Source organism: Toxorhynchites rutilus, chromosome 3, assembly GCF_029784135.1.
Source record: "Toxorhynchites rutilus septentrionalis strain SRP chromosome 3, ASM2978413v1, whole genome shotgun sequence".
NCBI lineage: Eukaryota > Metazoa > Arthropoda > Insecta > Diptera > Culicidae > Toxorhynchites > Toxorhynchites rutilus.
Genome location: NC_073746.1, coordinates 217,174,838 through 217,191,246, shown reverse-complemented (window position 1 = coordinate 217,191,246; position 16,409 = coordinate 217,174,838). Strand labels below are relative to the sequence as shown.

Below are 16,409 nucleotides of genomic sequence, written 5' to 3'. Positions count from 1 at the left end.
TATTAAGATGTAATATATTAAGCTCTAATATACCTGTTCTTATTTCAACGACTTTGAATCATTGCATTGGATGAAAGTCCATCTCAGACATTGGTCTATTTTTCCGCCGATCATTACAAAGGTAAGATGGTAATAAGATAACCACATCTCTCAGAGAAAGTCTTCAGAATGCAACGCGGTGCTGATGTGTAACCAGTTTTTTGTACTCAGTTGAGCTCTCACTCCTTGTATACACATGCGTTCTGGCGGTTGAGCACGCTCCGAAACACAGATCAAAGGTTTTGTTGTCAGCATCGTGTTTGCACTGACTTTGCGCCGTATTTCTATACATGTTTTACACCGCGCTTGAATCTGGTTTGCTCTCTCTGTTGAGCTATTTTCCTTCACACAAGCGCATACGGTTGGTGTGGAGGCGCGCTGTTGTTTTTATGCTTTGCTTAAAACGAGCGAAGACAAAACGGGCGCTAGAAATTGATGTGTGTGTGTGTGTGTATAAAATGAGGCGTTATGAACGCGATGTTTAGAATCTGAATTCTGCGCTGTGTTCATTCGACGTTCTCGTATTTTTGAATTTTTTACAGTTCGTACCAAGAGAGAATATGTGTTTGTTATGAACGCGCGCTGATGAAAATTAAGCTCAAGTGCAGCTCAGTGTATGTTTTCCAAAGGCTGTTTGAAGTAAATGTTTTATGCAGGAATTTCCTGTAATCGTTCCATTACTTGATTAACCTTTTTACTTACAATATCGAGTCTTACTGAAATGGTTTGTGACAAATTCTATAACATCGAGCTTGGCTCATGGTGCACTTGCATATCATAGGGAGCGCAAGGATGCGTTCAGCAAAGTAGTGGAGTTCGCAAATTATCATATGTCAAATGTCAAATGGTTTAAATGAACTCCAGAAACCGACCGTTTACAGTAATCAGCACTGTGATTCAGAACAGTATAGAACATATCTTCTTCTTAGAGATTCCTAAAGAAACTCCACTTTCTGAACATTGTATTACCTGTATCATTTTTATTCAGTGCTTAGTTATTCATGTCAAAAAAACGCTTTGATTGTGGTCTGAGTGGTAATATACAGAACATACATGTATCAGTGCAAATAGAAAAAACTCCTTTTGGCGAACATCTTTTCCTCGTGAAGATATCGAAATTACCAATCGACAAATCATGGAAATGTGAATCATGGGAATCTCAAGTATTTTTATAAATCGATGCGAAGGGCTGTACAAATTTCACGCTGATGAAACGTATCATCACAAAGATGAAGAATGGATCGATTTCTCGTAACGCCAAAATATGCTCGAGAGCACTACTTATTGTTCAGAAAACACTATCCACTTCAACAGCATATAATTTATCAGTTTTGACTCTTGAGAAAAAGAAAATCATCGAAGTGTCAGTTGTTTGTTTGTTTATTTTATCAGTGTCAGTTGAAAGTGACCCACGTGCGGTTAAATTAACTCTTTGGTTCGATTACTCATGAATGTAATACTGTAATTACTAAATTGTTCAATGAGGTTTGTCATTTTATGAGAAAATCACGATTTCATATTTTTGAAATACAACATTTCACTATTCAATGTAATCTCTCTGAACTGCATTACACTTGTTTCAGCGATCTTCCAATTTATGTATTTTATGTATGGAGTGAGTTACTGTAATTGGTTGATGAAAGTGTTTTATTTTCTGGTTATAAATTGCGCGAGTATAGTAAGATCCTTTGAATGTATTAGATCATTAGATTTTTTGACGTATGACTACGTATTTCGGCCAGCGTTCCAATCAGAAAAATCGCTACGAATGAATTTTAATAACATGCACACCGATCGATTTGTTTGATATGCTCTACATTCTAGAAAATATGTTTGATATGCTGTACATTTCTACTCATTTGCGTGCTATACGTGCTGTCAATTAGACGCAACTTATGCATATGTGAAATGCAATATTCATATACCACCGTGAATTAAATCCAGCGTTCGTTCTACAGGCATCGTGGAGAGAGGAAATATTGTAATGTAAGCTCCACCAGTTTTTAACCGAGTATAAAAAACCTACTCGCGATTGCAAACCACGGTCTCAATCCAACTAGCGGGCAAACATCATTCATTCCTTATTGTGAGAGGTTTTACAAAACAAAATCGATTCACAGGAAGAATGGAGAATGGATGCAAAAGAAAACAGCCATGCTTTTTTTTCGATGGGAGCACTGGGTCTACCGAGAGTGCATTTTTGCGTGACACGCACACATTTTTGTTTTCATGCGTTGTCAAAAGTAGATTGATGTCGTTAAGAAATGTGCAATAATTGTGTTGGAACGACGAATAAATCGCCACCTTTTCTTCAAACAGAACACAAGCAGATTCGGAACTAAACAGAGCTAGAAAAGCATATTTTCGTCTGGCTTCTTTGTGTGTGATGGCCTCCTACGAAAATAGCAACTCGTGAGAAACAGTTCAGTAAAGTAGCGAAAATAATTTTATGGGTTACAATTTGTGAGGATAATGTTCTGATAGAGAACATAATGCTCAACATTAGGCTGCAATCGAAGCAGAGCTTTTTCAATACCGGGGTCCAAATCGCACAATGCTCTGGAACCGTTTTGATGGTTGATTGAGATAGAAGAGCATAATGCATAGGCGTGTGAGATAAACCATCCTCATGTCATATCGTCATTACAACTAAATGAATTTCCGAGCAGGCGCCAGCTTATATACAGAATTGTGTGATTTCAATAGCTTTTTTTCAAATAAATTTTAAACTATTGAAACAAGTTTTTGAATCAATAATTAACAAGCATATAACGCGTAAGCATTTTAATTTGTCGAATGAAGTGCATATCATTTCGTTCAGTGGGCCAGGAGGAATTGACGCTCGAAATCTTGTTCGTAACACTCTCGTGTCCAAACTTTGAACTCTAGAAATATAGGAATATATAGAAAAGTATAGTATACAAATGAAAGACGTAGTCCTACGTCAAAACTAGAGCTGAACGTTTATTCCGCGACGGATACTGTTGTCGCCGCCACCACAACACCGTTTCGGTTCCGATTTACTGTTACCATTCTGTGAAGGATGCAAATGCTGCTGAAAGTTACCGGAAAACTACCTGGATATTCGATAAGTTCAATATTTTAGTTTCGCTCTAGACAGCGAGCAATGTACATGTTGATGTTGGAAGTTAACTTGTCAATTTGCTCAAATTGACTGTTTATTGCTCTACAAATCGTTCTCGCTCCTAAGTTCAAGCATTCATTCATCGACTCTTGTCTGTGCTATTAAATTTTTATACTAAAGAATTCTTTCTTAAATTGCTATAATGTTTGTTCATTAATTTTGTTGTCCTATGTCTGCAAGACACCATTTTTTTTTCTTACTTTACCGAACTGCCATTCGATTATTTGTTTTGCTATGTGATGATTTTATGTAACGTAATATTCATGTTTAGTTTTAAGATACATCATTACAGACCTTAGAGTCTGTTGATGAATTGACAAATAAATATAAGCTATTCGATTAAATGAATGTCTCTATTTGCGCAGGATATGAAGACTGGAATTTTCTCTTCAGCGTATTCTCCACGCTCCACGGATAAATTTGGAGCGAAAAGATATTTTCTTCATTGAGCTTAAAGAAAGAGCAGCAATATATTGAACACAGTGAGTCTGTTGCGTCACTTTCAAGTTAACTGCTATTTCTTTTTTATTTGTTTGTTTTTGTATTTTCTAATTCACTATGATCTACAATTGTAGGATCACTGAACAATTGCTCATGGGATTTCACAAAATCGCTTCTTTAACTAAACTTTCCCTCGAATATATCATTCATTTTTGATATTTTAGAGTAATGAAGAACAAACAACGTTAACCGAAACATTGAAAAAAGACTATTGATGGTTCTAGCTTTTTCAAATTAAATAAAAAAATACATGAACTTTAATGACGAGTTTGAGTCGTCGTGTGTGACTTTGGAAAAACAAATGCTTGACGTTAAGTTTGAGAAAAAAAAGAATCAAATCATTAGTGATTTCTTTATTATAAATTAGTGAATCGAAAATTCGTTTATTTCAATATTGCAGAAAAAGGTCATCTTCTTTAAATTTTCAATTTTGTAATTTACTGCGACTCACTAATTTTATCCTGAACCACTTTTGATATATCAAAATTTTCATTGCAACAAAGTTTGTTGCTAAAAGCAACCATAATACGTACTGATACCCCCTTTACTATTTATCCATACCTGAACGACAAGCAACACTCGTGGGAAATTGCACAGATGATGCATACGGAGTTACTCATTAATTTTTACTGGCATAATATGTTTATCATTTATTCACACGTTTTCCGGGATAAATGGAAGGCACACGTGTAAAGCCACACATGTTCACTTTGTTATGCACTTTGTTTCACAGAAAGGGCTCTTGGCTCTAACTCAGGTTTCATGTTAAGTGCCAGGCTACTCAAAATTCATCGAGACGATTCCTGAATGTATGGTTTTATCTGCGAGATGAGTCCACTGAAGCACTTGAGATGTGCACTTGCTGGTTAGATGGCTTCCAGCGGCAGAACACAAAATCCCACTCAATAAAATCATTCGCCACGCGAACACTTTGATTTGATTTACGTTCAATATTGCCGAAGGTCGATTTCCTGCTTTCAAAAACCTGAACAGCTTCTTTTCTTTTCTATCCCCAGGTACGCACTCTCTTCGTTAGCGGATTACCGATGGATGCGAAGCCACGAGAGCTTTACTTGCTGTTCAGAGCCTACGAAGGGTACGAGGGATCTCTGCTGAAGGTTACGAGCAAAAATGGAAAAACAGCATCGGTAAGTAACGAATCTTGTATCGCCCGGATTGGCCGCGGGAGCGCTTGCCCCGTCGTATACGCAATTATCGTTATCAAATAACGAAAGGAATGTAGAATAAGGATAATTGGATTAAATGTAATAGAAAACCTATTGAATCTATTTTTTCCAGCCGGTTGGTTTTGTCACGTTTAGCACACGTTCGGGTGCCGAAGCAGCGAAACAGGATCTGCAGGTGAATTAATTATTGAAATGCTTTTTCGTAGGTCACCCTTATTTTGACGAAGACTAGCTTATCTCAATCGTGCTCGTTAGTGTTCCTTGAACGTGTTTTTTTTGTATTTTCCGTACCTTATTGAACCGGTTCCAGTTCCAACCTACTGAATATACAACACATAACAACTAATTAGTTATCATGAACAATCAGAATCGGTGGTTAACAGATCAATAACAGGCGCTATTGCAATTCCTCTTACAATATCTTCATAAATGCTAGATAACTTCTCGAAGTACAATTTTTCAAACGCAATACACTTAGTGGTAGCACCTAAATCAAGGCGAGTTTGGAACACTCTTAAGCGATTAATTTCTCACATAAATTACACTCTTCTGCTCACACTTTTTGTCTACTCACCTTGTCACTCGAAATATTATACAGTCATTGAATCTCAAACGTTTCACCGCGCGCTGACAGTTCCGAAACTCACCCAATTCTTCCGTTCTTTCGATCATGTTCTAGTTAACGATTAACATTTTCTATATTATAACTTGAAATCCGTTTATTTTTTTTGTAAGTAATTTGAATTTTGTTGTAATTTTATTTGCGAATTAAAAATTTAAAATTGTTCCAAAATTTGCCGGCAGCGATAAAAACCGCATACATTTCGTTTCAACAGAAGCTACCGAATTTTTAGTTCTAATAATATTACACATGCCGGTTCTTGTTATTTTTTGTTCAATTTGACACTGTTGAGGTAGCTTTCCAAAATTGAATGATATTAAAATAAGAGAAAAATGTTTCACAAAAACAAAATTCAAATCATACCAAAGTACCAAACCAAGCGGCAACTATATAATCTACAACATTTTATGAGGGAAATGTAGCCATTCTGCACTGTTTTCACACTGTTTTTATTTCTACTATTTATATATACCTTGCTCAATTTTTATATTACAATACGAGAATCAATAAACACTGAATATAATAAATGATTTTTTGGGTTTCGTAATTAACCAGTAAAATGTGATACTTATCGATAGAAGCTTCAGAAAAAAAATCATCAACATTTTGAGATGCAGTCACTCTTTCGTGATCATCATTGGATCAAATCCGGAAGCATTCAGATTATTGTGTAATTGTTAAGAATTTCATTTGAAGTATTTTTGACAAATGATACTGGGCAACTGCTAATTCCCTCTGTGAAAAATCGCTTTTTGGAAGGAAGGAAACATTTTTGCTGAAACATTTTTGCGTCGATATATTTTTAGTATTTTAATGTAGTTTTGTTTGACTAATACTACAAGTTGCGTTCTTTTATTTTCCTCATTCTACCGTATTTCTTTCTGATTCGATTTACGACCGAATTATTTTATCGTTAAAATATGTACCAATTCGAATTGAAAAACACAAAAACAACGAAAAATACAAACCTTCCAAATCAAACCAAATATAAATATTGCAGCAAGGTGTACGCTTCGATCCTGATATGCCCCAAACAATACGCTTGGAATTCGCCAAGAGTAACACTAAAGTGAGCAAACCAAAACCACAACCTAATACAGCGGCCACAGCTGCACATCCTGCATTGATGCACCCACTTACTGCTGGACGTAAGTACTTTTTATGTTATTCTCTCTCTCTCTCTCTCTCTCTCTCTCTCTCTTTATCTATCCTTGTCTCACGCCTATCCCCTTCTCTTAATACTGTCTATAGCTTTTTACCCCTTTATCACTCCTGTATTTATCCTTATTTATTATGGCAATCGCAATTGAATGTGTTGAAGGAAGAAAATAGCAACACCACATTCACATTTCGAACCCATCGCACTCTGTAGCTGTAACATTAGGTTTTATTCAATGCAAACATACCTATTCAACTACTGGCAATGTAGAATATATACCTTTTTTGGTCCACGTCATCGCACCGTTATTTACAATATACAATGTAATCCTCATAGCAACGGAACTGTTACTAGTAGCACTCATATTGAAGGCACGTGTCTTTAAACGGTACATCTTCAGAAGTCCTATAAGCCGCCATCTTTTGTTGTTTTACATAAACTCAATAGAACAATAGAAACTGAAAGTCATAACACAATAACGTGATATACGAGGGAATGGTACTGTCAGTCCATAGATGGCACTGTTACAATTGACTTAACTGTATGTCATGTTTTGAAAGATTCGTGGGCAACAGAAACTTTGTTATTAACTATAGAGAAATGCGTTTAATTGTATGAATCTGTGTTCATCCTATCCAAATGTTGTCACAATACAGGGTAATTTAGAGTAAGTGTTACCCAAAAAAATTAAATAAATAAAATGGGCCTGGTTATTTACATTGTAAATTTATTTTAGACAGAGTAGATGTATTACCTTGATCTTTTGCCTGAATTACAAGCCGTATTAGTTTTGGAAACGCTTTGCAGCTGCCACGTCCAGTCTATAACAAGCCCTTTGGTATTTCCTAGAATAAACAACGTATACCATATGCAGATAAAAATCAAAATGATTTCAAACTAGGTGAAGAAGCTGGCCTTTCTTACGAACGACCTCTACGGAAGTACGTGGTCTCCAAAACATTTCTAAAATATAACCTCGTGCTGTTTTCAACGCTGGGTTCAATGAATACGTGCGTTAATTTCCAAATCAAAAAAAGAAATCCAAATCCATCACTCGAGCGACATTGCAAAATCTTTGGATGGCCATATTAACCCGGGGAATCCAATAGCTTCGCTGCACACACTTGATAATTCTGCTGGTAATGTTGAAACATTTTCTCATCCTCATCAAACGAATGAATTTTCATCACATACTTACCCGTCTTATTGACATTTGAATTCATTTCAAAATAGAACCACTTATATGAGAATATAATTTACTCATTTTGAACTAGACAGTTTTGGAAATCTGTGACAGTTATTCTGAATCACCCTGCACATGTGCAACCTCTATCTGTCAAATTAACCAGTACTGCCAAAATATTGGATTGGGAAAAAAGAAATGTCGTATATTGTCAATATATAGCAACACTTCAACATATCTTGTGTTGTACTTATCGCATCGGGTCATACTATACGGCTATTTAAAGAAGACAATCTGTGCTACAAGTGTAGTTTTGACAGTGTTGTGATTGTGCTTTTCAGTCTCAAGTTATAGCGCGTCAAAGTTGGAAAGTTGGAGTCCATCAACCATATTTTACGTTTTTACTACCTGCGAGGTTGAACTGCAACTAAGGCGGCCGAAAAAATTCGTGTAGTTTATGGACCTGATACTGTAACGATTCGCACAGCACAGCGTTGGTTTGATCGATTTCGTTCTGGTGTAGTGGCTGTCGAAGATACACCCCGTACTGGTAGGCCAATCGTCGTGGAAACCGATAAAATCGTTGAAATCATTCAAGTAGACCGGCATGTGAGCACTCGCTCGATTGGCCAGGAACTGGGTATAGACCAATGAGGTACATATAGAGGTGGAGCAGTAGGCGAAGTGTATCTGTATTGGCAAACAAAATATCGTGTCGTAATTATTTGCATTCAATATGGAATGTATATCGAAGAAACAAAACAATGTTGAAAGTACTCACGGTTGCATGATAATTTGAGCCAAAATTCTCATGAGATCATTCAACTGATTGTTTTTTAACAGATGACAATTATATCGTGGCTTATTCCGATTATTCATGTGGTAAAAAGGTCCAGAGAGCAGTCGTATGCTTAGTTCTCGAAAACAGTACCATTTTCGGTGAAATTTTGATAAATTGGCGATTATTATCTCACAACATACACACCGACACTGAGAGCCTTCGAAATATCAACTTCATTACGGTAAAATAATGAAATTTCGTTTGTTTTTATGAACGTGGGGGAGTGAAAAGGCCGCATGGAAATATCACTTTTGTCCGTCTTTTTCGACGTGATTTCATTAACATTCACTCCACGATAACACTTTTACCTCATAGTCAGCGGGAGCTCTACAAAAATTAACGTTTTTAATTGATAAATTACTTCCTGAAAATAGCATTTTCACATGGATGCGGTGGGCAATCAAAGATAAACACAACGACTGACGTCACTATTTGCGAAATAGTTATGGCAGCGCATGCTATGTCGCTCGAAACTCAACCATCTTCATTACCTTTTTTCCCAGAACATTGGGTATAGACCATAAAACCGTTTGGAACCATTTGCAGAAGATTGGATTCCAAAAAAGCATACATCCAGCCACACGAGTTGACGCAAAAAAATCGTTCAGACCGGTGATTAAACAATCCCTGTTCCCCTAGGGAAAACTAATTATTTATTTATTAACTGAGATCGTATTCGCAGCTAAAGAAAAACAGATGTGTCACGTTTGGGAGTCGAAGTCAGAAGACTTTATTCTAAACAAATACTTTGACAATAGTATGTTTATCAGCAGTATGTCGATTCGTGCTGAATACACGAATAAATGAAACTATCTAAAATGTACATATATATATATATATATATATATATATATATATATATATATATATATATATAGTATACTCATTTGGTAGATGTTCCAAAACATTCTAAATTTCAACTAAACCAAATACTAATTCAATATACAATAGTGATGAAAAGTGGATCACGTACGACAACCTAAAGCGAAAAAAACGTGGTCGAAGCGCGGTGGATAATTTTAAGTATGTTAAATAAATCGTCAAATTTCGATCAGAAATACGACATTTCTTTTTCCCCAAACCTATATTATGCACGAGGCGACAGTAATTTCTATGCATCATAGGAAAATTGCAAAGAAAAAAGCCAATAGGGCAAAATGGTTCGTTTCTCCGTCTCATTTGCAAATTGTGGTTAATCAATGGTTAACCAAACGGTGTTTAAACAATGGAGTCATCCGTTACTGGTGTAAATACTTTTTTTTCTTCAGAAATCAAATTTTCGTTTCACTTTACATAAACGAGGGCAGTCCGATAAGAACTTAGCCTACAAAAAAAAACAACAATTTTGGAAAAGTGGCAATATATTTCTCAACATAGTCTCCTGTTAGCTCGATACACTTGACCCAGTGATGCTCCAATTCATCTGAAAAATACGTTTCCTCGAGGTTTGCAAAGTAGGCCTCCGTGGCGGCGATTCGACTCAAATTTCTGCCCGACGAGTGACTTTTTCAAGTTTGGAACCACAAACAAACGCACGGGGTCAAATCTACGATGGATGGGGTAGCAGTTCGTAGTGCAATTCGACCAATTTGGCCGTGGCGACGGCAGAATTTCCATTTTTCTAAAATCCGCGGAGACACCCGCTTCCACATACGATCAAAACAAAACTACGAGTCTGATTCGACTGAAATTGTGACAGTAGCCATTGTACTACACGATAAGTAATCTCTCTTGCGATACTGACACCATTTGGCGATGAGGCTAAGTACTTATCGGACCGCCCGTACGTTAAAATAAGATTGTGTACGCGGGTAACATGTCGGAGTGGAGTAGTAGTGGTTGAGTGAAGTCAGGTTGAATGGAGAGGCAGATTTATATTCATTCGCCACTCCAAATAGAACAACCATCTGTTTCAACTAGAAATGAATTGTCGAGCGTTAAGCGCGAGGATAACTGATGAACGAGTCTTGTTGATGGCGAATGAGTTCGTTGTGAATCAGTAGCAAGAGAGAGGAGGACGTTTATGGGAGCTACTCGAAGCGAAACGATTGAGAAGAGACTCGATTTTCTTGTTTCGTCTTCGAAAATGTTGGACTCTGCTTCTAAAATCGAGTTCATACGTTGTCAGTTACTCGGTTGCGAGTAAACGTCGAACGATCCGAAGAATTACGAACGCACTCATGCCACGGAATTTGACATTTGATTTGAATATATGGGGCAACTCGCAACCGAGCTACTTCAATATTCGGGTAGAATTAACACCAATGATGAAACCATGGTAAATATACCTATAATCGAATCAAACTTAGATCAAACTTAGAAAACATTCAACAATTCTTCCATTGCTGAAATGCCTCTCTCGTTTGGTGAGTAAAGATTCTTTCCAAAGTACGAACGATGAATTCAGAAATTGAATCGGACTATTGATTCCTCTGCAATTAACTGTAGTGAGGCCGTAGTTTTTTGGGAAAACATATTTTCGATAAAAATATCCGGCGAAATACTGGCATTTCCACTTCTGTAAGAGTTCATACCATGCCTCATGAATCTGCAGTCATTGAAAAATGTTTTGACGTAAGTCTACGTTTTTTCATTTCAGTACCGGGGTGTAAGTTCAAAGTTTCGAAAACAAATAACGCTTGGAGTGCTTGGTTCTGAACGTTAATACCTCTTTGCCGGCTGATTCGAAAGACATTCGAGAGACAAAATTTCCAAGAGTTATAGGGTTGTTAATTATTGACTCGAAAAATGAACTTTAGAAGTTTAAAGTCTCTACAATCAAAGAAGAAGAATAAGAAGAAATCCATTTAGTAGTTATAGTGATGTGTGATATAGATCATGCTCACACGCCTATGCATTATGCTTTTCTCTCCCAATTCCTTTTCTTTTCTGCAGCCAGACCGAACGTTTAGTGAAAAACAAAGTGTGGATGACAATTTGATACAGATTATTTACAAATGGTGACATTGGTTATGGATTTGATAGCGGAGAAAATGGAATGTTTGATATAGTGTAGACAATATTTCAGTTTTAATATCATTCGTTGACGAATTCCACAATCGATCGATGATTCTAGTTGGTGTGGAGGGGAAATAGATTCCTCCTTTGAGCATTAATAATAGTTTTTAGTGAAATGTCACCTTCACAACGAGTTTGAACATGAAATTGTATGAACGACATTAAGCGAGATATTGATCACCGAAGCCAGCTATCGAGAAAATAATGGATTACTTTTTCCCCAACCTAATATTATTGCCAAATGTCCATTAATCAGCTTGCAATACACATTGGAAAGTTTTCAGATTTATCACACTATACAAAGTTATAAAACTATGGTTGTGTTATACCTAAGATATAACCACCAGGTTGACGTAGGACTACCGTTGGCGTAATCGTTTGAATGTAATCATTAAATTATTGAATAAACCAGTGATTGAATGAAACAATTTCCGAATGCAATTGCGAACAAATCCAAACTCAGGCCAATTCATTCATTGTGATAGATTACGTTCTTCGTTGCATGTCTGACATATGGTATGATGCCTTGTTCATTTCATTTATTTATCGTGGACTTCCAAAATATGTGAACGGAAGAATGGTTGAACGATCAATGTATTTTACATTTCCCTCTGAAGTTATTGTATCTCCCAAGTTTACGTACTTCTCAAACTACAAATGTGCTTGATTTGATGAACTTCAGGCACTCAGTTTTGATTTTTCGCCCAATTCGCATAAGCCCAATATCATTACAATATCATATATCATATATCCGCCGCAAAATAGCGTCGAGTAGCCAGCTAGCGTCCGGAATGGTGCAAAGGGTTAATTTAGGGTCTAAAGAAGCATTCAATAATGAAGCTATATGCCCACCAGTAAGCAGATGCTTTCCATATTGTTATGCTCGTTTATTGACAAAAAAAAATCTACCAACACCTTACAACTTTATTGATTTTTTTATCTTATGAAAAGTGTGTTGGGGACGAACAAGGTGAATTTTGTATTTATTGTTAAATATTTTTTGTTTCAACGTGGATAGAAATCAATTGCCTTTGTTTATACACCCAGGTTTTTTTACGCGGTTTTTTACGAGGTTTTTTTTACGCGGATTTTCGAATTAACGCGGTTTTTTTTACGCGGATTTTCCAATTAACGCGGTCACCGCGTAAAAAAAAACTGAGCAATATCAAATCTGTCCCTCATGCTTCCTGAGACCATATGACGGAACTTAGTGCTATTGACGGATATTAGTGCCGCACCTATGTGCCAGGTTCGATGCATCTGTAGCGAACACAGATTCAATTTGCCCGCGTTGTTCACCACCGCCTATGCCAGTTTCGATGGGAACGACCACGTCAAGTCGGAGGACAGATTTTGCAACGCAAATGCCTGACAGAACAGAAAGAATTAGACCAGAAGCAGTTAGAGTTGGAACAGAGGCAATTAGCGCTGCAGAGAAAGCATTTCCAGGAGAAATACAAGTTGGGTCGCTAGCTGATGAATCTGCAAGAATGGGTTGATGAGTACACCACTGCGAAGCAGAAATCCTCCGTACGACCTTCGTGTGCAACGAAGTTTCATCCAACCCCACATAACGGCTGGGGGAAGAAAGATTCATGTACATGTATTTAAGTCCGCTCGTTGAGAGCCACATACAATGAAATTCATGCATAGCATCAATCCCATTTAGGAATGAAATAAGCGCGATTTTCGCGCGTAAACCTGAGCAACATCACTTCTCTCTCTCAGTTCATATCTCTCCCTTTCAAGCTCCCTCCGAGCGTATGCCGCACCCCATCACGATTCTCAAGAGGATTTTTATGTGACCTTTTTTTCGTTACGGGGAGTTTCCAATTAACGCGGATTTTCGAATTAACGCGGTTTTTTTTTACGCGGATTTTCCAATTAACGCGGTTTTTTACGCGGTTTTTTTTACGAGGTACGTATCCCCCGCATAAAAAAAACCTGGGTGTAATATGATTTAATTGCTTTGTGTGAAATTGAGCGTTTCTCTCTTTATAACGACATCCAGGTTCTCTATAACGACAGTCTTTGATAGCGACAATTCGCTATAACGATCGTTCCTTGTAGTATCGCTATAGAGAGCTTTGACTGTATTTACAATCTCTATGACTATCTGTTTAGGTTCATTAGGTTAAGATCTAGGTTTATATCAAATTTATTACTGAATATGTATCAACTCAAATTATTCAATTAGTTTCTGAAGCATAATCAATAAGAGGGGTGAGGGCGAAGCAAATACCGGTTGGTCTAACTTCAATTCGAGCCATACAATAGCGAATTGGTTTTGCGAAAAGATTTTTTTTAGAAAAATAGCCCCGTTCCCTCTAATAATATCTAATTATCCCCGATGCAAAGTACGGGCAAGTCAACTGTGATAAATTAACCAAGCTTCACAGATTGGTTCTCTAAAAAGGCTTGGATGAGAATATGAATGTTCTTTTGTGTAAACCTTGCCGGCCCCAAACGTTCTTGTGTTTGAAATTAAACATAATTAGATGATGGGAATTTTAAGAAATATTTTTTAGCAAAAAATTTGATGCATTGTAATAATTGTGATCGTTAATAACAGCTGAATACGCCTAATATATTTCTATCTCATCATAGATCCTCTGTTTTCCTACTATTTTAACCGAATATTTACCAAATGACACATATATTCTAACGCATACTTTTGTCAGACTTAGGTACTCCATTTTTTCCTGGGGGCCACGAGCTATGGCATCATCCGTTAGCATTTTCGGCAGCCGCCGCTGATCTGCCCAGTGCTGCCGCCCTGCAGCATGCGACACTCGTCCATCCGGCACTGCATCCTCAGGTACCGGTGCGGTCCTACCTTTGACTAAATACTGACAAAGTTCTGGAGCAGCAGTCAATGCACCAAGTAAGTATCTCCGCTCTATCTTTTTTTTTTCTACAATTTGGCTTATAATTTTTTTTTCCCCCTCCGATTTTATGTTGTATAGATTAAATTACATTTCTGTCGGATTTTATTTGTATGCTGAACTCACACTCACATTGGTTCGAATGAAAACTTTGACACAATGCCAAAAATCAACACAACCTGTAGCGAGCGTGTTTGTGTACCCAATCTTAAAAGTTCCCCCGGCTACATAATAATGAAGCCGTACAAGGACCGAAAAGGGAACATGTATTGTACATAGTTCGCAGCTTTCATTTCTTGGCCTTAAAACTGTGAAGCACTATGAAATCATGCCTTGCTCAAATCAACCCACCCCATTGTCATCGTTGGGTCCATTTCACTAAGCTTACTCACACACCTACTCAGGCATACACACACACACACACACACTCACAGACAAGCAAACCAAAAGTTGCACTTCTAGGCACGTACACATACACCTGAGTATCCCAATTCCCATCCTGGCACTATTCTTTCCAGCATCACTTCAAAACAACCCTTCGAGCACCGTAAACGAAGCTTACTCCCTACTCTTTACCTTCCAACAACAACAATACAAAGAGTAACAGAATGAGTGAAAGCATCAGTTTTCCCTCCCGTCGTGTAATGTGTATCTCACGTGGTCAAATGCCCACGCCCACATGCTAATTCACAGGTTGTTTAACTTGGAACATCTCAGAGTTGACAGGGGGACGAGAACTTAAAACTTTATACCTTAATTAGCCCATCATAACAACTTGTTTCCTTCACCCTGACAGCAACCGTATTAATAATGAACTTCTAAACAAGCGGAACTCACATCCTCCTCCTCTTTTCGTGTTGTTTTATCCAGGTGGAACTTTGGTAGGACCGGTATTAGATCCGTATGAGTGCTCTTCACACGTTCATGATAGTTTTTCTTAACACTTTTTGGGGTCGTTTTGTGAGAGGTCGGAGTTCTTGCCAATTTGTTATTACTCATAATATTGCGAAGAGGAATTTCATTGTCTTTGATCTTTTTATATTATATATTATGTATATTATGTGTTGCCCCCAATTTTTTAAACGATACGGCTTTTTATTCTTATTCGAAGTAAATTAGAATGAAAGTTTGCTTCTTACTAATCTCGTTCCAATCTATGTACCTTGTTGGCAGTGTCCGAAGTTATCACCTATTTAAACAATCACCGCTTTAATTAAAACTTCATTATCATGTAAATTGAAAATTCCTTCCGCCGGGCACAAAAATATCAATTCACAACCATTCTGCCACCTGGTAAAAACTATGCCCAGAAAGACTACATACGGCCAACTTTCTGCTGAAGCGAGAAGAGGTGGCCTCACCGCAGACGGGAAATTCTCTAGCTTCATCAGATAATAGCTTTTCCGTTTCCATCACTCTGCCGTTCCGGTTTCGATTCATTGGCAGGAACCGAGACGAATCATAAAATCTGTCATCATTATGACACGGATAAAAGGCAAACTTATTTTTCGCTCGTTTTCGTTATTTGGAATAGCTTATCTTCCATCTTGGGCACCCATTGACCTGCCTCCCTCCCCCACACCTTAACCTCTTCGTTCACGTTGTTTCATTATTCATTCAAAAGAGGGGACCTATACTATTATATGACATTGCAAGGGGCACCCCGTCCCGGACACCGGCAGGCGATTTATACAATCTTGGCGACGAAAACTCTGCCACTGAAGCCCACAATGCTTTCGCTCTGAACCATCCCCATTCGGCTTATCTACGGCAGAATCAAATTGTGAGATAATTAATTTCGTATAGAAGGACAGAAGTTAAGTGTTGCT

General features: G+C 37.5%; 1 protein-coding gene across 1 annotated transcript in view; it reads left to right on the top strand.

Annotated features, from left to right (window-relative positions):
* Positions 1-16,409, top strand: part of LOC129780014 (protein couch potato) — a 310,568-nt gene that overhangs the window by 273,948 nt on the left and 20,211 nt on the right. The window contains exons 3-6 of the mRNA XM_055787853.1: positions 4,702-4,833; positions 4,985-5,047; positions 6,495-6,642; positions 14,377-14,519. Of these exons, the coding sequence (XP_055643828.1) occupies positions 4,702-4,833; positions 4,985-5,047; positions 6,495-6,642; positions 14,377-14,519 (486 nt within the window). The remainder of the gene's footprint in view (positions 1-4,701; positions 4,834-4,984; positions 5,048-6,494; positions 6,643-14,376; positions 14,520-16,409) is intronic.